At 39.3% G+C, this 21,752-nt stretch overlaps 1 protein-coding gene and 1 long non-coding RNA gene across 10 annotated transcripts in view; one reads left to right on the top strand and one right to left on the bottom strand.

The window, feature by feature from the left end:
- Positions 1–21,752, top strand: part of NR3C1 (nuclear receptor subfamily 3 group C member 1) — a 98,421-nt gene that overhangs the window by 57,366 nt on the left and 19,303 nt on the right. For 5 of the 9 annotated variants that reach the window (XM_019739080.2, XM_074313716.1, XM_019739079.2 and 2 more), the window contains exons 3-4: positions 15,383–15,549; positions 21,314–21,430. In XM_019739080.2, coding sequence (XP_019594639.2) covers positions 15,383–15,549; positions 21,314–21,430 — 284 coding nt within the window. The remainder of the gene's footprint in view (positions 1–15,382; positions 15,550–21,313; positions 21,431–21,752) is intronic. The other 4 variants (XM_074313719.1, XM_074313718.1, XM_019739084.2 and 1 more) reach the window with 1 other exon arrangement.
- Positions 6,521–21,752, bottom strand: part of LOC141567286 (uncharacterized) — a 59,107-nt gene continuing 43,875 nt past the window's right edge. The window contains exon 3 of the long non-coding RNA XR_012489808.1: positions 6,521–8,281. This is a non-coding gene — a long non-coding RNA (uncharacterized LOC141567286). The remainder of the gene's footprint in view (positions 8,282–21,752) is intronic.

Raw genomic sequence — 21,752 nt, 5'->3', positions numbered from 1 at the left:
TACGTAGGATAGTTCCTCTTTAAGAGTCCAGTATTCCTCCCTCCCTCCCTTCCTTCCTGAGGACTTGCTGATTCCATCTCAAAACATTTTGGGACATCTCCTCTTGCTTTTGCTGGTAACATTTTATCTTGCTGCCATGAAACCTTTGATAACTTGCCCCTAAAGCTGATTCTCCCAATGTGTGTCCATAGTAAATATTATCAATATGCCATCGAAATGGAGGGCAGTGACAGAGGGCAGTGAGAGACTCTGCCGCGAGAGATCTCAGAATCTAGATTCTAGTTCTCACAGAGCTGCCCCCTTTGTGGCCTTGGACAGGTGACACTCTGAGCCTGTTCCCTTATCCTTAAAGTGAGGATATTAATAGAACTCATTCTCAAAGATGTCGCCAAGATGAAAAAACTAAGATAATTCCTGTTTGGCACAGTGCCTGACACACACTACCGTGTTTCCCCGAGTATAAGACCTAGCCGGACAATCAGCTGTAATGCGTCTTTTGGAGCAAAACTTAATATTATATTATATTATACCCGGTATTATATTATTTTACTATAAGACCAGGTCTTTAATATAGTATAATAACATAATATAATACCGGCTATAATATAATATAACATAGCATAAGACCAGGTCTTCCATTAATTTTTGCTCCAAAAGACATATGAGAGCTGATTGTCTGGCTAGGTCTTATTTTTGGGGAAACATGGTAAGTGAAAATTAGCCACAATTAATTGTAGATTACATTCGGTAAATTAATTAACATTTTAAATGAGGTAACCAAAAGGCTAGAAATTCTGTTGCTCTTGAAACATACTATATTCAGAACTTGTTTCCTGTGAAACACCTGCACGGCACCTTGCTGTTCGTACTCCTGATTCACTGCCTTGGATTCCTGTTGACCGTCAGAGACCAATCTGTCATTTTGAACATGGCACGAGTGGAACAGCTTATGACTCGATCTCATCTTCCTAGACGAGCATCAAATGGGCATGAGCTAGGACATGATGTGATGAAAGACGTTCATTTCTCCCCTCTTCCTTCTGTTTTCTTTACCACAAAACTCTATGCATGTCAAGGCCGTGGTAACATTTCGATTGAATTTGAAATAGAAGTGGAGGGCATTTGCATTTCTTATTTGTTGTAAACTGAACAATTCTGTATTCAGGCACAATTTATTTGAAATAGGTTTTTTCTTTCCCAATAATTCTACTTTGATAGTGAAAGAATATTATCTAAGAATATTTCATAACAGGTTTATATTAAGCATTTAATGTCATTTCACTTTGAACTTTTAGTAATACCATAGGATATGATACCCACATTCTGTCAAAAGAGTTTTGGCAGTTAGAAGACTTTCTTCTTGAGTTGGAAAGCCGTGCTGCTTAGGGTGCTTGTGAGCAGCGTATACAGATGTCCCTGAAAAGACCATTGGTGGATGCAGTTCTTTCTATTTTTGTCATTCTTTATTAGCATTCTGGTTGGTGAGTGACTGACTTTTGTTTTCAACTCTTGTCAAACACACTACTGTTCTAATGACTTTGCTTAAGTAGATCACCTCCTTTTGCTATAAACCATCAGAGCATTGATGTCTAATTTTTTAAAATACTCAAATGAGAACCTCATAAATTAAAGAATACCTATAATTCTCAGTTCACACATCCAACCAAGCCTTTGGCAAAAGGAAGTTTCCTTTAAGTTGATTTGCTTTTCTTTTAACATTTTATTACCCAGTGGCCGATTCTTTAGAGCAGTGACTTGTTTAATATACGTCAGGCTTGTGGCTAAACTAAATAATATAGATTATTACTATTTTGAAACTACAACAGCTTACAAAACATCTAAAAGAAGAGTTTTCTATATGCCCACAGACTGAAGAGTTGTTTCACTTTTAATGGATGAGTTGCCTTCATTGATATCTTTAATGCATGGTACTCAAAAATATTTGGTAAATGAAAAACATCTTTGGAGATATTTAGTCCTGCCCCAGAAGGCAGAGCCGTGGTACAGGACCTCTAAGTATTTCCATGTAAATTCAGAATCAGCTTATCAGTTCCTACACACACACACACACACACACACACACACGCACGCACACACGCACCCTACCGGGATAATGATTGTTATTGCATTGAATTTATAAATTTAGGGAGAACAGACACAACTAACATTGTATATCCCTCTACTTAGTTAGGCCTTCTTTAGTTTCTTTGAGCAATGTTTTGTAGTTTTCTCTTAGAGCTCTTGCACACCTTCCCCGCCCCCATTTATTCCTATGTTTTGTGTGTATGTTCTGCTGTAATTGTAAATGACTATTTTAAATTTCATTTTTGAATTGTTTGTTGCAATATATAGAAAGAAGGTTGGTTTTTGAAATTGTGCCCTGTGACCATGCTTAAATGCATTGTTTCTAATTTCTCTGCAGCCATTATTTTTTTGAGTATCTTTCTGCTCCCTTCTCACTGTCTTCTTCTGGGACTTCACTTAACATGTACATTGGGCCATTTGATGTTGATTCTCAGATCCGTAGGTCACTGTTCACTTTTCTTCAGTCTTTTTTTTCTCTCTGTTCTGCGGACTGTGTGAACTCCACTGGGTATGGAACAGCTCGCTTATCAATCCTCCTGCTGGTTTGTAAGGTACCTCTTACCCTTCACTGTGCCTGGCATCCTTCAGTCCACAGCTCTTCTGTTTTGCTCTTTGCAGAGAAAGGCCTCCGGCCTCTGCTTTGAAGGAGGGGCAGACAGGGTGAAAGGAAGGATAGCTTCATATTTCAAAAACAGACATCAAAACAACAACATAAGAACCCAGTTTGGAGGAAATAGAAAATATACAGAGAGAAGGAACCTCCTAAAACCTATCATTTATATGTTTGAGAGAGAAGAAAAATGCTGCATTCACCGAATAAGAGTAAAAGGGGAACACTCAGCGAGTAACACTGAACCCTTAGAAATTCAAATGATGAGAGCAAAACGAAAAGCTCAGTAGAAGGACTGGGAGATAAAGGTAAGAAAATGACCCAAAAAGAAGAGCAAAAAGACAAAAGTATGGAAAATAGGAGGGAAGATGAGAAAGTGAGAGGATCAGCCTAGGCGTTCCAAAAAGAGAGAACGTAGGTAACAAAAGGAAAGAAATCATCAGTGACTGGAGGAAGGGAGCTAATATAAGGATTAAGTTATCTGCTTCTTTTCCTACTTGTTTATTTTGTTTAGAATTTTTAAAAAAATTACTGCGAAACAAAGCATACGTAAGAATAAACAAGACACATGTATCTACAATTTAATGAACAATTATAAACCTAGCACTTGTGTAACCACCAACCAGGTCAAGAAATAGAACACCGCCAGCGCCCTGGAGAACTCCGGTCTGACCTTCCAGGGTCACGGCCCCATTTTCTCTCCTCCCCCAAGGTAACGGCTGCCCCGACACCTATGTGAATTATTTTCTGGCTTTTTTTTCACTATCCATATAGACATCCTTAAAGAATATAGCTTATTTGCATTTTTTTTAACTTTAATGAGTACACCATTACATATTTCTTACACTCTACATCGTACAGCTCATTTATGTTATTAAACATAACTGTAGTTCCTTGCTGCATAGAATTATACCCGTTTATGTATCCATTCCAGTACTGTGACCATTTGAGTAGTTTCTATTTTTGGTTTACTACAAAAAATGCTGCTGTCCGTGTTCTTACACATTTTACTGTGTACACGCATTAATGTCTTGGAGTATATATTGAGTGGTGGAGTTGCTAGATCATCGGATAATCTTCTGTTCAGCTTTTCTGGATAATGCCAAACTCTCTTCCAAAGAGATGTACCATTTAAACGCAGACCCTTATTGTCAAATGTTTACTTTTGCCAGTCTGGTGAGTGTATAATGGTATTTCATGGTGGTTTTAATTTGTATTTCCCTAACTACGAATGAGGGTGAATAACTTCTCATGTTTATTGGCCATTTGGAGTTCCTATTTTGTAAACTTTCTGTACAGGTTTTTTGTCCATTTTTCTAGTGGGTTTTCTGTCCTTTGATTTGAAACCCAAATTTGTGAATATTCTCAGAGCACACGTGGGTGGGTGGTTTTTCTGAGATTTTAGCCTAAGTCCTTATCATTTTGTCAGCTCGCTGGTGTTTGTAAGGAGATTTTTCAAAAATATTTTTTTTTGCAACACTTTGTTTTTCACAAGCAAATTGGCCCCCATCACCTGGCCTGCCACTTTTGTAAAAGAAAAACGTGTACATTTTGTTAAACAAACATTGAACTGATTTTGACCGCTACCTTTATCCCCAGTTTCTGAGCCTTTTGGAAGTTCTATCGTATTCTGTAGGTTGCTTCTTAGCCTTCCCCACTGGGGACTTAACAGATCCCAGAATGCCCAATTAGTATAACGTGATGCTGGTTTTCTCTCTTTTCTTCCCCCTCCCCCCCAGCGTTATTGTGCTATAATTGACAAAATATCACTTCTCTTGCCTTTATTCTTTTATGTCTTTCAAAACAAATGCCATTACTCTCATTTTACTGGGTTCCAGAGGGAGCTGAAATAAAAGCATGTATTAATGATACCATCTTTAACTACAACTGTATTTGGCTGGTCATTTTATTTTCAAGCTCACATACACTTCAAACAGTAATATGGCTAAAAGTGTCACGTGAGCAGTAATGGTAAGGGCTCAACCTCACGGGCTGTACCATCATATTTGAACTGTTTTAAAATGTGACTTAAAATTAGGGCTCTATAGGTATGTTCTCAATGGACTGTGTTGAGATACTTAATATCTGAAATATTCTTACAAATCGAGACAACGGGCACAGCCCAACAGAGAAATGCGCGGTGCTCATCAGTTATTGACCAGACGTGTTTTCTGTCAGGAGCAAATACAAGGGGATGCGTGTGCCTGCTTTCCTGGAACAAAGGAGGGTAGGCAGTTAGAACGCCTGTGAAAAGCGCTAAAATTGTCCCCTGGCTTTCCTTGCGCTTCTAGGAATTTAACTTAAATATGTAATCAAAGATGTTTGCAAAGGTTTGTACAGTGATAGTTATAATAGTGAGAAAACAAAAACAAGGAATGACCAATAGTGAGGGAATAGCTAAGTTACAGCCGGATACTTTGCAATCATCAAAGAATGATGCACTAGAAGATTATCTATTGACATAGGACATGTTTCTTAAAATGTTAAGTAATGAAGAGCAAATGAACAGTGCCTCATATAAAAAGGCTGGATACAAAGCAGTAACATACAGTGTTATCCCTATAATATACGTTGTTGTTTTTTTTAAAGATTAAGGCTATGTATAAGAAGTGTTTGCTGGTTTTCTCTAATAAAAGTATGGGGGCTTTATTTTCTAGTTTAAACTTGATGTTTTTCAAATTTTCTAACTAAATATTTATTTTTGTAATTTAAAAAATGCCTTCCAATTTAGATTTATTTGGGAAATTACTTTTTATTGCATCTAGTAGTATATTTGTAAATGAATGTAAAGCAATAACCTTGGAGTAGATTATGGATTTAGATGTAAAGAAATGAACTGTGAAAAAAATAGTTTGGGCTTTATGGACACAGTAACGAGTTTCCCCTAGTGTGGGGATCCTGGTTATATTGAGTTTTTATTCATTTTTCTTTACCCACATGAGTGAAAAGTGGGGCAAGCCCATACCTGGAACCTGCCTTAGCATGTTAACACTGCGCTGTCCATGGTGTTTATTTGTGGATGCCAGCAGGGAGGGAAGGGCACTGCTTCCTGTTTCACACGAGACCCTCAGGCCCACAGATACAGTCACCCAGCCATTTCAGCTGTCCACCAGGGTGGCAAGAAAGTGTGAGCCCTTTAAGTTCTCTGTTGTATAAGTTTCCCTTAGTCACCATTGTTCATTCTTTTCAGGTTTAGGGTTTATGATGCATTTCAGAAATCACAAAAAATTTTCCTTTATATTATTTTACTCTTTTTTGGGCACTATGAGAAAAATTAAAATTTCCAATAGTGTTTTTAGATACTATTTACACCCTTCTGCCCCCCTTTTTAGGAGACAGATTTCCTCCTCAGGCTAACTAGGCAAACTTGTGCTAACCACCTCCATTATAATTTTGAAAGATTCTCTCTTCCTCTTGCTCTCAGTCCTCTTAATTTTTATGGCTCAGGTGTGAAGATCCAGTCTGTGGTTCTTATTAGGTAAGTGATTGATAACTGAAAACCCACCAGAGTGTCCAAACTGTCTTAAAATAAGCCTGGAACAGCTAACCTAATAGGGAACAGCCTACACTGTGATATGATGGAGTGTTTTACTGTCCTAGAAACCTGTCAGCTTTCAGTATTAACGTGGGAGAATCATTTATCAACAGTGAAACATTTAGTCCAGATATTTATGCTATAAATTAATGACATCCTTAAACTATCAATTTTGTGATTCATGTTTTGGCAGATGGTAGATGTTTTGTATTCTGTTTTTAAAAACGGATGAAAATTTTGTCAAAGTTATTGTTTTACTGGTTCCTTTTCTCCCCTGTCCCTGTCCCCACCCTAAACCCTGCAATTCTTTCTTGCTATATTTGTTTAACCATGTTGAATTGCGAAGTTTTTTGAGTTGATCCTGTTGAAAGTTAAACGTCTAAAAAGTACCTTGATATTTTAAATTGAGGACTTTATTTTCAGAAGTTTCGCTTCTCTTAGACTTTGGAGCTCTGGTCTGATGAGATTGTCAGATCCACACTGGTGTTCATCAGGGTGTTTCCTGCATCACAGAACTTACTGCTCATATAGGAACCCATTGTAAAATGCTTTCTCATGGCTGACTATTCACATGCTTACTCTTTTAAGGAAGGGATTTGGTTTAGTCACAATAATAAATTTGATGATATATTTGTGAAAATGCAAACTGTGACAGAGTTTTTAAGATACATTTGAGAGAATACAGTATTGGTTTTATTTTTAAATCTGCAAATTATTTTAGAAGTAGAATTAATATTGCTCGTAAGTGCTTATCAATTTCAGAGCTTCCAGACTGCAAGTTTCCCCTGCAACCATAGTTACCAGTTATTCTCAAAAAAAGTGCTTCCTGGGGCCTTGAAATTCTTACGTTCTGAAGAATACCCCCCAAAACAAAAATCACATCATCACTTGCTTTCAGAGTTTCGTTTCCATCCCCATGTGGTTTCTAAAATGTTAAGGATACCCTATTAGAAGAAACCGGTTACTTTTCTAATGAATATTCTAAAATTAACTGCATTAATATATATATGGATTTGAAAAACAAACCAAAGCTTGCTTTTTTTATGGCTAAATTTAGCAAAAATGAAAACTACGTGATAGCTCATGTTGCTTATCACTGTTATGAAATTTTATTGAGAAAATGGTACGTGTCTGTAGTAGTTGAGGTGGAAATAAGCGGTGCTTTTGTGGGGATTTTTTGTCATCATTATTCAGGCACTTCACAGCAGTTATATTACAAATTACAGTAAATGTTCAAAAATTAAATAATTTACTTCAAACTAATGTAAAATGAAGTCACATACAAACCATCAGTTTAACACAAATGTAAATTAAACAACAAATCCGAAATAGACCGCAGGTGATGAAGTCTGCTTAGTCTACAACGTGGACAGACATGACTAAAACCAGAGGACTCCCAGTCTCTGTAACTGAGTGCACAGCATACAGACAATGCAGGTGGAAGGCCAACTTCAGGCTTCCAGTGTGAGTACAAAGAATTGTAGCAGTGGCATTCAGATAGGGGCCCCAACACTGCAGCTCCTTATGGAACAGCACCAGAACTGAGCCAGCGGAAGATAGCATATCATCACCCCACTCCCTACAAATAAAATCCAGCAAGATTGCAAATACATGGGTATGTGAGAAAAAGCAAGTCATGAAAGGACATTAAAAACAGTTAATCTCAGGTGAGATTCAAGCTCAAAACCATAACTCCACAGCCATCATTTCTCTCTCTCTCTCTCTCTCTCTCTCACTGAACTATATTAGAAGAAGGCAATTAGTGTACCATTGTCTCAAACCTGTTCTTGACTTCTTTGAAGGTGTCACATCCATAATTCTGTATGTGCCAAACCATAATTATCCTTGTGTGCTCGTAAGAAGTGAGGAAGCATCAGGTAAAACAAAATCAAGTCTTCCTTCGAGAGGCAGCCACGTCGTGAGAAAAGCTCTTCCACGCTGTTCTTGCTACTGCCTCTTGGTCTTCGTCCTGCGTTTGCCACACCATTGGTACGCCTCGCTAAGACTCGCGCCCCGCTGCAGGCCTGAGCACACAGAACTGAACACGTAGCCTAAGAAAGAAAGGGGTGCTGACAAGATCCATCTGTGAGGAGCTACAGTACCTAACATAAGGACCAGACTGAGGCTTCCATCATTTCATCTGTGACACATGTCCGATTAAACATGAAGCATAGATAAAGTGACCATGTTCTCTCTTCATGTACATAAACATACAGGGTCAAAGAAGCTACTCATGACCCAAGTGTATTCTCCCCTACCTCTACTCCTACCCCCACCGCCACCCCACCTTGGAAATATGGGTAGCTTCTTGGAATTTACTGATTCAAGAACCCTCATTTTACAGTCAAGGAAATTAAGCCTTTTAAGTGGAAAACCATTGGTGTCTCAGAGACCTGAAAAAGACATCTCCTTCACTCACCCTTTACTGAACATGTTCCTGACCTACTACAGTATGATTTTCCTGCTCTAACCTCCTCCTCAAGATGAGTGTGTATAAATGATGCATTGTTTGGGAGAAATGGCGTGATACGCACCTCAAGTTAAAACCAGTAGAAACCTCTCTCAGCAAATGCAAAGCAAAAAGAATAAGCAGTATTTCTTTGCTAAATAAGATAAAATGCATTCTACTAAAACCATTCAGTGGAAATACTGGAAAACCCTTCCCCCAGAGTATTTTTCTATTTGATTTGGAAACTATTCCATAGCTTATTATCAAACAAATCAGTAATCTTTTAGCTAATTCAGGGATAAATGGGCAGTCAGAAAGTATAATCAGCTGGTGTGTGCAGCTGAGTATTTACATTTTTCCTAATGAACAAAGATAAGAAAAGTGCAGGTGACTTTAATGTGTAAAAACCACCATTTAGGGCTTGTGCTAGAGGGAAAAATAAAAGTAAATTACTGACTCAAGCTAATCACTAAAACTGTATGGTTCCTGGCCTCAGCCCTGTTTTGAATCTCTTTTTGAACTTGTCTTGAGTCAAGGAATATTTAGGACTGCCTCGGTCAGGCAGTTGCTCCATTTTTTTTTTAATTGGGGAATATTGGGGAACAGTGTGTTTCTCCAGGGCCCATCAGCTCCAAGTCGTTGTCCTTCAGTCTAGTTGTGGAGGGCGCTGCTCAGCTCCAAGTCCAGTCACCGTTTTCAATCTTGGTTGCAGGGGGCACAGCCCACCATCCCATGTGGGAATTGAACCGGCAACCTTGCTGTTGAGAGCTCGCGCTCTAACCAACTGGGCCATTCCCCCCTCCTCCCCGTTGCTCCATTTTTAAAGACAGTTTGGAAGGTTTTAACATCTTTCTTGTCCTTGTTGAATTTTTTTCTCCAGTTTATGTTGCTTAAAGCTTGATAGCAAGGGCTTCTGAACCTTAGCACTACTATCATTTGAAGCTGGATAAGTCTTTGTTATGGGGGGCTGTCCTGTGCATTGTGGGGTATTTAGCAGCACCCTAGACTCTTTTCACTAGATGCCAGCATTTCCCCAGTTGTGACAATCAAAAATGTCTCTAGTCAGTACCAGTTGTCCCCTGGGGAGCCAAACTGCTCTCCATTGAAAAACCACTGCTTTATGGTATTGGGACAGAAACTGGTCAGCCAATGAGAATATACCTACTTCCACTTGTAGTTGGTAAAAATCCGGTTGTAGCAGCTTGATTTCCAGAATCCCCACTCCCCCATGTTAATTAATACTTATTCTCTGAGGCAATATCCTTTTTTGTTTTTCTTTCCAAACGGACTTCTTGCATTTCATTGAAAATCAATTGATTGAATTAACTTAAATTGAAGGCTAAACCAACCACGCCAATTGGGTTTGTACTAGTTTATCATGTCTGTGCCTTTCTCTCTGGGGAAAGCCTCTGGCTTAGTAAGTAATGCGGTACGGTTTTGCCAGGTCCAACACAGCCTTCATTTAGAAATAGGGCAGTTGAGATGTAGAGAGATTAAACGGTCAGCAAGCTACTACACTTCAGTTAGGTAGTGAGTTCTAGCCTGTCTGACAGAGTCCTTACTATTCACAACAGCAATTCTCAAAATGTGGTCCATGGACCCCAGGGAGCCCCCATTCAGAGCTCTTTCATGGTAATAATCGTCTTCATTTATGTGTTGCTATTGACACTGATAGACCAGACACTGATGAGTAACTGCTGGCGTCTTAGGCTACAGCAGTGATGGTGTTCACTGCCCTTCACTCACGGTTGAACAAGAAAGTTCCTTTTAAGAGTATCCTTGGGGAAGCAAAATATTATTAATTGTTAAATCTCCACCCTTGACTGTATGGGACGATGCATAAGCACTTGTGCCGCGTACAGCATCTGATCTCAAAGGACAGCCCGGGTAAGATAAGTTGTGAGCTGAACAGGCCACTTTTTTCATGACAGACCGTGGATAAACTATGATTTTCAGCCTTGTGTTTTTGGCGTGTTTTCTCAAAAATGACAAGTGAGCTTATCACTTCAAGGAAGACAACTGACAGCGTTTGTTGCCAGTCGATAAAAATTAGAGCTTTCCAACAAAAATGAGGATTTTAGACATAACTGCCACTGTGAGCTTAATAAATGTGACTCCTTTCTCTTGTATAATGAACTCGGTCAACACAGGGACAGGCTGCATAACGTAGGGAACCAACGTTTTCCACATAACTGCAGCGTGCTATGCAAGGCAGTACAACAGCATGCTCTACAGAGTGGAATTGTCGAAAAGAATGTCTGCAGTTACCTGAACTGAAGCTTCTGGGACCCTTAACCTTCCCCTGGCTCACAGGGAAGGCTATTTATAGCGCTTCTCTTTTCCTGGAATATTCCAGAAGGGAAGGAGGAACTGGGGAGGGAGGAAAAAGAAGTTAACGTGGGGGTGTGGGGAGGGGTGAGGAGAAATGTATTGCTTGATGATCAAGTGTGTGCCAGCACTTTATATAAATCTGATGTTATGCCACCCACACAGAACGTCCTAAAATGGTACTAGCAGGAAACAGACGTCCGCCAGCCACTGCTGCACAGCGGTGAGAGCCCACGAGCAAGGACTGCAGCCAGAGTCCTATGTGTATAGAGCTGACTCTCTTCCTAGCAGTTCTCACACAGGTGGCTCTGCTTCTCTTACCTAGATCCAAGTCTCAGGGTTCATGACTGTTTCAGGAGTGCATTTCATGCATGACATGGCTTCCTTATAAGATAGGACCTCTGTATTCTCACAGTGCCTGGCCTTCAGGTGGCAGGACATGTGTGCTGAATAAAAGCATGTTAGTTGCCTGCATGTTTTAGATGTGTCTCAAGGGGTGTGATTCACTTTTATAGTCCATCCGTGATTGTCTATCCGTGATCCTCCTTTCATCGGTTGCTTTTCTTGCAAGAGAGTGAAACAGAAAAACCCAACTTTTCTCTCATAAGAGAAAAAACATGTTTATCTCAGTAGCCTCGGGAATAATTTGGTGTCCAGCACTCCCCATTCTGAGTGGGAAGCAGCAGTCAAGTATCCACCTAGAACAAGCCATTCTGTTCCCATGACTCTTCACTTAAAAGAAAGCTGGAGGTAATCAGTTCATACCAGAACCTCAGCGTCTTCCGAATGTTTGGCACAGCTGGAAACACACTCACACTGAGGGAAGACCAGGTCATTTGAGCTTGTTCATGTAAAGGGGGTGTAATGTGCACTCCTACTATGGTATGCTTTTTATTCTTTTCTGCCATGTATTCTTATTAAAAGATGGTGATTCCATATGGTTTTCATTTGAGTTCTGACCATTGTGTTGTACCCAGCCCTTTTAGCAATATTGTAGCGTCCCATTTGCAGTTGAATACCATTTTGCATTCATCCATTTCTCCCAATGGTGTTCATTAGAGGCCATGATAGTCCTCATATTTGCGTGACAAAAACTGATTTTTCCCACTGATGTCTGTGGTACAACCAGCAGCTTTCCATGTACTCGGTTCTTATCTGATGCAGCCCAGAACGATTGCATGAAGGGACGACAAAAGCCTGGCTTAAGTTCCAGATTCTTTGGACAATTCTATCGATCCGTTTGTTCATTTAGTTTTAACTTGCCCTTTTTTCATCTGTAGCTCACAGTTGAGTGGCCTGAATATGTTTTGCACATGCTCTAATTTATAAGTGAGAATTTGGGCATGCTGCCCTAGGTTTTAGACTTAATACTACTTCCCACTGCCATAATACTTATATAATGCTTTTTATTTTTAATATAAAACCTCATTTTCGTAAAAGAGAAAAGAATGAGCATTTATCAAGTCCCAGCTAGATGCAGGAACTGTGTGCTTGACTTTCTGTGTTGTCTTTTTTCACAACACACACAGGTGATGTCTTTCCCAGTTTACTTAGGCATGAGGAAACAGGCTCAGAGTAGTAGATACCTACCCCAGGTCACACAAGCTAGTAAGTGGGAGAGCTGAGATCCGAAACATGTCAGTTTGACCACAGATAGGCTCCCTCATCATTCTCCTAGTGCATGACCTCATCTAGAGCGATGTCATCCTTTCCACAGGGTTGTTGATAGATGAGATTCTGTTCATGAAAGTGTAAAATTATGAAGTGCTACAAAGTGCTATTGAAAAATTATAAATACATACATGTATGTATATATGATTATGTGTATATATAATTAAAATTGGTTGACAGTTAACATTTCAACTCTTTAAATATTGCACTCATTTTCCATTAACTAAATACACAAACAACTGGTTGGTCCCTAAAAATAGATGTCAGATGACAGGTTGGCTGAGCAGGAGCAGGAGCATCTTCAGAACGGAAGCCAAGGAAGTTTCTGCTTCCCTGACACACTGCTCCCTTCACTCATTCCGAGACCTGCCTACTTCTCTGCAAAACTCGGGCGCAGAGCAGCCCCTCCATTAGTCACAAGTTCCCATTCATCACGGGTGGCTCGAGCCAAGCCTCCAGCAGAGGCATTTCAGGTTGTTCTCTTTCACTGCAGGCTTTCAGCATGTACTCAGGCCACCTGTCAGATCTCGCAGGGAATCAATGCCCTGGGATCCGGAAGCATCCGTAAATTCTTGACAGTGTTCAGAAAACAATGTGAAACCCTGGGGCCCTTTCCCAGAACTGGGGTGGTGGGAACACCGTCCTGTTGACTAAGCCTCGTAGACACACACGGTTGGTAAACTGCAGGAAGCTTCATCTGAGGACCATTCAGGGAGGGCTTTTGGGTTTACTGGCCTAATTACTCAATGTGACATAAAATAAATTGTCATTCTGCGATTACCTTTTAACTTTTATTCCTAAAACAGAACAGCAACGAAGATGTCACTTAATAAATACAACTTGTAACCATGTTGATAGTCAAAACAATTTCTCAAGTTAGTGTGCACTATGAATTAGTGGGAGCATATTTGCAGTTGCGATTTAGTACAGTAAGTCCTCACTTAGCGCTGTCCATAGGTTCTGAGACTTGAAGCTAAATTATGAATAGTGAAACAGTGTTGAACAAACCAACATTATTCAAGGTGCTGTACTGTGATTATAAAGGAGGACAGACACAACTCATACAATCTAAGTTTATTCCTAAATGCCATCTCTCTTTTAGAGAATAGGCAAGTTAAGAAAATTTTAGAGAGACATCATGGTGTGTTTATGAACTTTCTTATATAGGTAACAAAAAACACACTAATATGTATAGTTCCAAAATCAACAAGTTGCTACCATCCCTATTTTTGAAGAACACATAACGAGAGAAGGAAAAGCCAGTCTGTAGAAACTCTTTTTAGACACACTTTTTAGTTAGACAAAGTTAGAAGATTAGAAACTTTTGAGTTACACAGCACAGTTTTGGTTCTTAAGTTCCTTAGGAAGACGCGACATTGGAAAGCATTGTATCATCTATTATGAAGTGAAGTGCTTCACAGTAAACTTTTCCTCCGGCATTAAAAGGATCACTTTTGTTGGCTTATAGCTTTATAAGCAAATATGGCAAAATGTTAAGAATTGGTGAGTATAGTTAAAGGGTATATATCCATTGTACAATTTTTTCCACTTTTCTTGTTTGAAATATTTCAAAACAAATCAGGAAGAGAACATTTATCTTTAAACACTAGTAAACTCTAGACCTGCGCGCATTGTGGTGAGAAGTCGGCAGAATGAAAACCGAGGCCTAGTGGGAAAAGCACATTCTCATTTCCCATCTTTCTCTCCAGGGCATATCTTCATTGAATGGGGAGAGCAGAATGGTCCTTACTATCGAAAGTCTAGTGCTTTTTCCAGTTACCGCAAGCCAGACAAGAAGGTTAGAGGAAGGAATGCTTCTGCGTCAGTCTTTTTTAAGTCATAAGAAACTGTGGCTTCAGCCAAGATGATGCTAGGAATGAAAGATGTAGGACCAAACTACCGTGTTTCCCCGAAAATAAGACTTAGCTAAACAATCAACTCTAATGTGTCTTTTGGAGCAAAAATTAATTGAAGACCCGGTCTTATTTTACTATAAGACTGGGTCTTATGTAATATAATATATAATATGATATATAATACATAATATAATACCAGGTCTTATATTAATTTTTGCTCCAAAAGATGCATTAGAGCTGATGGTCCGGCTAGGTCTTTTTTTCAGGAAACATGGTAATAATGTAAAATGTTTTGACTCTAGTAGAGGACATGAAAAGAATTGTAATAAGACTTGATTGAATTTAGAAAGATGCCTATGTAAGATCTTAAAAATAGAAAAAAAAAGTGGTGTCCTAAGCAATTAAACAGGTTAAGAGGCATCTTTTGGGGGTGATAGGTATATACTATCTCTTGATGATGGTGGTAGTTACACAACTATCTACTTGATAAAACTCATCAATTGCACACGTAAATGGTGAATGCTACTGTATGTTAATGACACCTTAATAAAGGTGATTATAAATATAAACAAATTGTAAGCAACTAAAAATTATAATTCATAAGTGAAGCACAATCTCACCATTCTTTTTAGGGGATACTTTAAAGAAATGACCACTCTTAATTTTGTGTAAAAGAATCAATCATTATTTGAATATACTGGATACATGGGATGTTGAATGCTTGCTAGTACTTGAAGCCCTAGCTCGTGAACGTGCTCACCAACGAGTGAGAAGGTTAAGAGAACTGTGTTGATGCTCCCTGGACAGTCATGGAGTCACGTAGTAACACCGCTCTCTTCCTTCTGTAGCACTGGAATGAGACCAGATGTAAGCTCTCCTCCGTCCACCTCCTCAGCAGCGTCGGGACCACCTCCCAAACTCTGCCTTGTATGCTCTGATGAAGCCTCGGGATGTCATTACGGGGTCCTGACCTGTGGAAGCTGTAAAGTCTTCTTCAAAAGAGCGGTGGAAGGTAGTGTGTGTTTTGAAGAGTTTTATTTTTCCTCTATTTGGTTCTTATTTCTCCAAGTAGATTTTGAAGTTTCTATTATAGGCAAAGCCTCTTAAGGATAGAGGTCAGTGAAGGGGGCAGAAGAGAGGGCGGTTCCTACCATGTCTCCCGAAAAATAGGACCATCAGCTCTACTGCATCTTTTGGAGCAAAAATTCATGTAAGACCCAAACTTATTTTACTATAAGACCGGGTCTTATATAAGTCCAGGTCTTATATTAATTTTTGCTCCAAAAGACGCATTAGAGCTGATGGTCCGGCTAGGTCTTACTTTCGGGGAAAACAGGTCGGTCCTCCAGTGGGAAAGAGATTTTTAAAAGCAACATAAGCAGAATTAGAATAAAATAGAGAAGTATAAACTGAAGGAAGAGGCTTGGTCAGAGAACAGAAGGTAAGTGTAAGAAAGGGCTGTCATGTGAAATGAGGGTGTTAGGTTTGGCCAGTAACATAATGCTCATTGTATTAGAATCATGGGCTTTATTTAATTCCCATAAAGTAGTTGGTTTTAAAACCACCAGCCATTCCACTCTGGCAAAAATGAATGACAGTGAGAACTGGGTGTTTCCATTTTGGGTTTTTTTTTCCCCGTTGAGCCAAAGCACTGTGCTAAGTGGTGTAAATACAATGTGAGACCTGATCCCTGCCCTCTGGCAGGTCACAGTCTACTTGAAGGGACAGATGAGTTAACAATTACAAAGGACAGAGATTATAAAACCGAGGAGCAAGTGATGACCTGCCTGAGGGGGTCAGGAGAGAAGGGTTTTAGAGAAGGTGATTTCCCTGTGTGGATGTTGTATGAATATAAATAAACCGGACCCTTGTCATGGATTCAGCCTGCTGACCAGGACAATCGCATCAACTCTTTAAAGAAGGAGGAATTCTTTCCACAGCTAATTATTATTGGAAGTCACTAAAATGTTCTCTTATTTCCAGTGAATCCATTTGGAAAAAGTTAGGTAATTTAGTTACAGTAAAGCAGTTTGAGGGCAGTGTGGCCTGAGTAAATTACCTAAAGATTACTCGGAATATATTAATTTTTAAAGAAATATAATCATTTATTCATTCATAGTATGAGAAGGAATATTAGTATTATTTGGCTAGAGTTGTATTTACATATCCTTGAGAGTCACTTTCTTTTGTTTGGACTACTTTTTTACTACATTAGAAACCATGAAATGACTCGTGCTGACCCACAGAGCAGGCTCGGCCCAGCTGGTCACCCCCCTCCACTGAGCACAGCACACGCAGAGCCCCCACCAAGGAGATGTTTTTACTACACTCCCAGAAGGAAGCCGCTTCCTGTCCTCAGTTTACTTTATTCAGCACTTTAACTGATTAGTTATTTCCATGATATAAATATAGTGATGACAGTGACACAGTATTGCTATACATAACAAGTAATATTGACAAATTGATTTCTGAGAGTGAAATTCGGAATAAGACTGTGGAGCCGTAAAAGAAATGTGGAAATTTTTAAAAATATTTTTCATTCTCCGCCATTTTCACTACAGTTATTCTTTAAAACAGGGATACAAATTCGAATATCTGCAGGGACCAAGTATCTCATTATGGCCAAATATAATAGAACCAGGGGAGGGCAGGTATGGATGCTAGAGAGCCAAGCACGCCCTACCTAAAAGCATCTAAATGCAACTTTTAAAATAAAACATAAGCTAAACTACTTCCCAAATAAAACACCACTGTAGGCTATATGCCCTCTGGTTTATCTCTGATTTAGAATTAAATTCTTATACTTCTTTTTAGGTCAAATTTCATTGAACACTGGCTATACTATTTCAAAATGTTTATCATTGAAGTATTTCAGTTAAGTATGATAGCTAGATTACATGATTAACAAGGAAGGGTTTAAACGTGGGCTGTATTAAGTAAATCCTTTCCTTGGATTTGGTAATTAAACAATTACAAAGATGTAGCTTATCTGATTTGCATTACACTTAGCACTCCATTTATAACACCTGCTAGAAACTATAGGTTATCCCCAAAATTGGCATAGCACAATAAATACCCAAGCATTTAACTACCGTGTTTCCCTGAAAATAGGATCTAACAGGAAAAGAAGCCCTAGCATGATTGTTCAGGATGACATCCCCTGAACATAAGCCTGAATGCGTCTTTTGGAGCAAAAAAATAATATAAGACCCGGTCTTATTTTTGGGGAAACATGGTATTCTGAGCAAATTTGCAGCTTTACTTATTTATTGCCCATACAACCCAGATCAAGGATGGATATTTTGAAGTTTTTTTGTTATTCTGGGAGTTGCTTTTCTGCATTCAGAAAAGCACTTCGGGTAGCTCCATTTCTTGCAATGTATACTAGTTCAGTGATCTTCTTTTGTCCCCGAGTCCCTTTTTCTTACGTTCCCTTTGCACAGAAGTACATCTAATCTTTGTTGGCGGGTCATAATGAAGACAGACATCAGCTAACCTTAATTTACCAAGCACCAAGCACAATGTTTTATGTACGTCATACCATTTAATTAGCAGCTCTGTGATGCCATTATGATCCATATGTGATAGATTAGGCAACTGAGGCTCAGAGAGTTTAGGTGGCAGAACTAGTTTGAAACATAGCTGTCTCCAAACAGGCTCTTCAGTGTCACACTGACTCCCCGACAGGTATATAATTATATCTTGTCACCTGGCAGTTTATAACCTAGTTAGATACTGAGGAGTGACTGCATTTACTGAGTGCTTACAGTGTGCAGGTGCTGTAGTAGGAACCTTTTACACAACTGCTCTAACCCTTGCAGAAGCTTAGTCAGATAGCTGCTAATTTTCGAGACTTACAGATAGATGGGGAAGCAGAGGCTCAGAGAAGTCAGTAAACATTAATGAGATCACACAGCTAGGAAATAGAGCTGTGATTCAGATCAAGGGCTTCCTGGCACCTTACCAGTGCACTTTCCACTATACCACGCTGTTTTTGAGAGCAGGTAAAGAGAGAAGCTCAAGCTGACCATCAAAGCTCACATGTAAAACTTGGACACTTCAAACAGGTAGAACAAGCTGCAGAAAAGCCTAGAACATGCCCCTTGCTGTGCTGCCCATTTACTGGACCACTTCCATGACCTGGATCATATCTATACGTCACTGTCCTATTTATTAGCTAACACTTTGCTTGGATCACTCTTTTTTAAAACTTAATTTTTTTAAAAAACCCCAACGTGACTGTCCCTACTGTATTAATATTTTATTGCTGTATAGCACATTGCCCCCAAAATGGGTGGACTGAAACAAGAAGCATGTATTATGTTGTGCAGTTTCTGAGGGTCAGGAATTGGGGAGCAGCTTATTAGCTGGGTGGTCCTGGGACTCTCATGAGGCTACACTGACTGTTGTGGGGCGGGGGGTGGGCTGCACTCATCTGCAGGGCCCACTTGCAGCCACTGGCACTGCTTCTGGCAGGAAGCCACAGGTCCGCACTGCGTGGGCTTCCTCCAGGGCTGCTGTCAGTAGGCATCCCCTAAAACGATCCATGAGAGAGAGGGACCAACATGGAAGCTTTGTAACTTAATCTCAGATGTGACATCCTGTCACTTCTGCCATATTTTACTGGCCACACAGACCAGACCACTGGTGACCATCTTGGAGGCTGGCTACCACACCAACCATAAATAGAAAGCAGAAGCATTCGCCAAAAATAGATTTTAGCCACAGAAATAAATACAATGCAAACAAAACAATGTTAAGAAATTCCAGCTGGCCTGAAGGGTTTTCTGACATCTACTCTCTATTAGCTGGAAGGGAATTGACCAAGTGGTACAAGATGTAGGAACTCCAAACTAAGATGTCTCATCGTCTTGTCAAAAGGATTGACAGGGACTATCAGTGGCACATGCCCATGTCTTAGATGTGCCTGAGACATACCTGGGATAAAGAAATCATTATTAGCATAAAATGTATGTTGATATTTTGGTTGGATGTAAATAAAGCATTGGAATTTTTTTCTGTTTTTAGCAATGAATTGAGTAATTTTTTCAGTTGTTTCTTCCAGTAACTGCAGGACAATGCTTTGGTGAATTTTTTTTAATTAGTTTCATGTGTACAAAACAACAGAATGACTAGACATTTATACCCCTCACAAAGTGAAACCCCCCCCAGTCTGCTACCCTCTGACACTGTACACAGCTGTTACAATACCACTGACTTTATTCCCTATGCTGGACCTCACATCCTTGGCGATATTCTTACGGAGTAGAACTTCTTTATATTGTAACTGTTTCAACTATGCATTCATCCATTGACCCTACTTTCGCTTTAATAGAGGATAGAATTATTTGGTTGATGCCTGCATTTCATGTTCAAGTAAAGCAGCTAGGAAACTTACACCAACACAGAAAGGAACTGAAACAGCTGGCAGAGACATTTGGCATTGGAGAGCAGCTCTGGAACAAAGCTCAATTGTCGGCCATTAGTCAGCTCTGTGGCCTGTTCCTGATACAGTTAACCACCTCCCCAGACTAATGCGTAAAGAACACTGATTTATCGTATTAGGGAGAAGTAAATAATAGTTTGTTTTCATCCAAAGCAAGTCTTAGGTTGTCCTATGCATAAAGGATCTTTTCCCAAAAATCAGAACTAGGTATTTTCAACCTAGTAAATGGAATTTTTCTCTTTGCTTTGCAAGTGATTTATTTCTGAGAAGAGAAATAGCTTGCAGTCTTGTGAAGACCATCCCCTCTAGAGTAAGGTACACGGGCTCTCAGTTACGAGTGCATTTATTCAGCTATGCTGGTCTTGTGGAGGAGGCTCCTTTCAGTTTTTGCCAGGCCAGCAGATCTTCAGAGAGTGTTCTTCAGCATTCAATAACCAGATGAAAACTACAAGAACGTGCATTTGGGGAGAGGGTAGGGAGACTTGTAGTCTTCTCCTAGAAAATTTTTGCCAGGTGAAAACCGCACTTCCCTCTAACACATTATTTAATAACTGTCAGAAAATTTTAGACAGTCGTGGTCATTTAATAAATATTTGGGATCAGTGGTGAATTCAAACATACTTACATTCTAAAAGCATGTGAAATAATTAGCAAGCCTCTGAAAGATCTATTAATATATACAGTAGTTTAGTTTGCTGAGTCTGTGATTCACCTAACGATGCAGTGGCAACCTTAAGTGTTTGCCTTTCATTTCATTTCATTTAAAATTGGGAGGGGGAGCACATTTTATTGGTACTTGGTGGCATAATGTAGAATTAGTCATTTTCACTTTGGGACTCGCACAGTATTTTTAAGCCAGTTTCCTCTTTCTTTAGCTCTCAGCATTAGGTCAGAAGTCATAATAAAACAGTGATTGCAGACATCTTTAACTGTTAAAAGAAGAAACTTTTTAAAGCACACTTTATCAAGAAGGAGGTTACTCTTGGGGGGAAATGAGTGGAAAGGAGCAAGAAGAGGTTTGTAGGGCACTGCTCTGCTTCTTGATCTGAGAGCTGATTACATGGAGGTGGTCGTGCAAATTTATTAGGTCGTACAGTTAGCATTTGTGCATTTTTCTGTAGATAATGCTGCCGTCAAGTTTTTTTAATGAACTATGTTTAATTTGATGAACAGAATAAGAAAGAGACCTTCTTTTTTTGAGTTGACCTTTCAACCTTGTAATCGCCATGTAAGAAGTACACCATACCTTGGCTGTGTTCTATCTAAAACAAAAACAGACAGAGTCACTCCAAAGACCTGTGAAATGTTAACAGTGTCTTTATTTCCCACATAGGACAGCACAATTACCTTTGTGCTGGAAGAAATGATTGTATCATTGATAAAATTCGAAGAAAAAACTGTCCAGCGTGCCGCTATCGAAAATGTCTTCAAGCTGGAATGAACCTGGAAGGTAATGTAAATACCTGAAAGGAATTATCTCTGCATCATCTAAAAAGTTATTTTACTGTGCAGATGTAATAGTTTAGTTATTATACATGTGCTTGACTAGCATAATTTTATTTTATTGCTTAATGAATGTAGGATTTTTTTAATGAATATTTCATATTTTGCTTAAGTTTATTCACCAGCTCTTACTACTGAATTCAGTATAGCCAGACTACATACGAAAAGAGAAATTATGTAATGAAACTTACAGAATTTGAAGCAGCATTACTTTTATAGATCTGCAGAGGAGGAACTCCTCAAGGCAGCATTGGATGGCTTTTGTTACC

This window comes from Rhinolophus sinicus, linkage group LG10 (assembly GCF_036562045.2).
Source record: "Rhinolophus sinicus isolate RSC01 linkage group LG10, ASM3656204v1, whole genome shotgun sequence".
Taxonomy (NCBI): domain Eukaryota; kingdom Metazoa; phylum Chordata; class Mammalia; order Chiroptera; family Rhinolophidae; genus Rhinolophus; species Rhinolophus sinicus.
The sequence above is the reverse complement of the archived record's forward strand: the minus strand, read 5'-3'. Positions and strand labels throughout refer to the sequence as shown.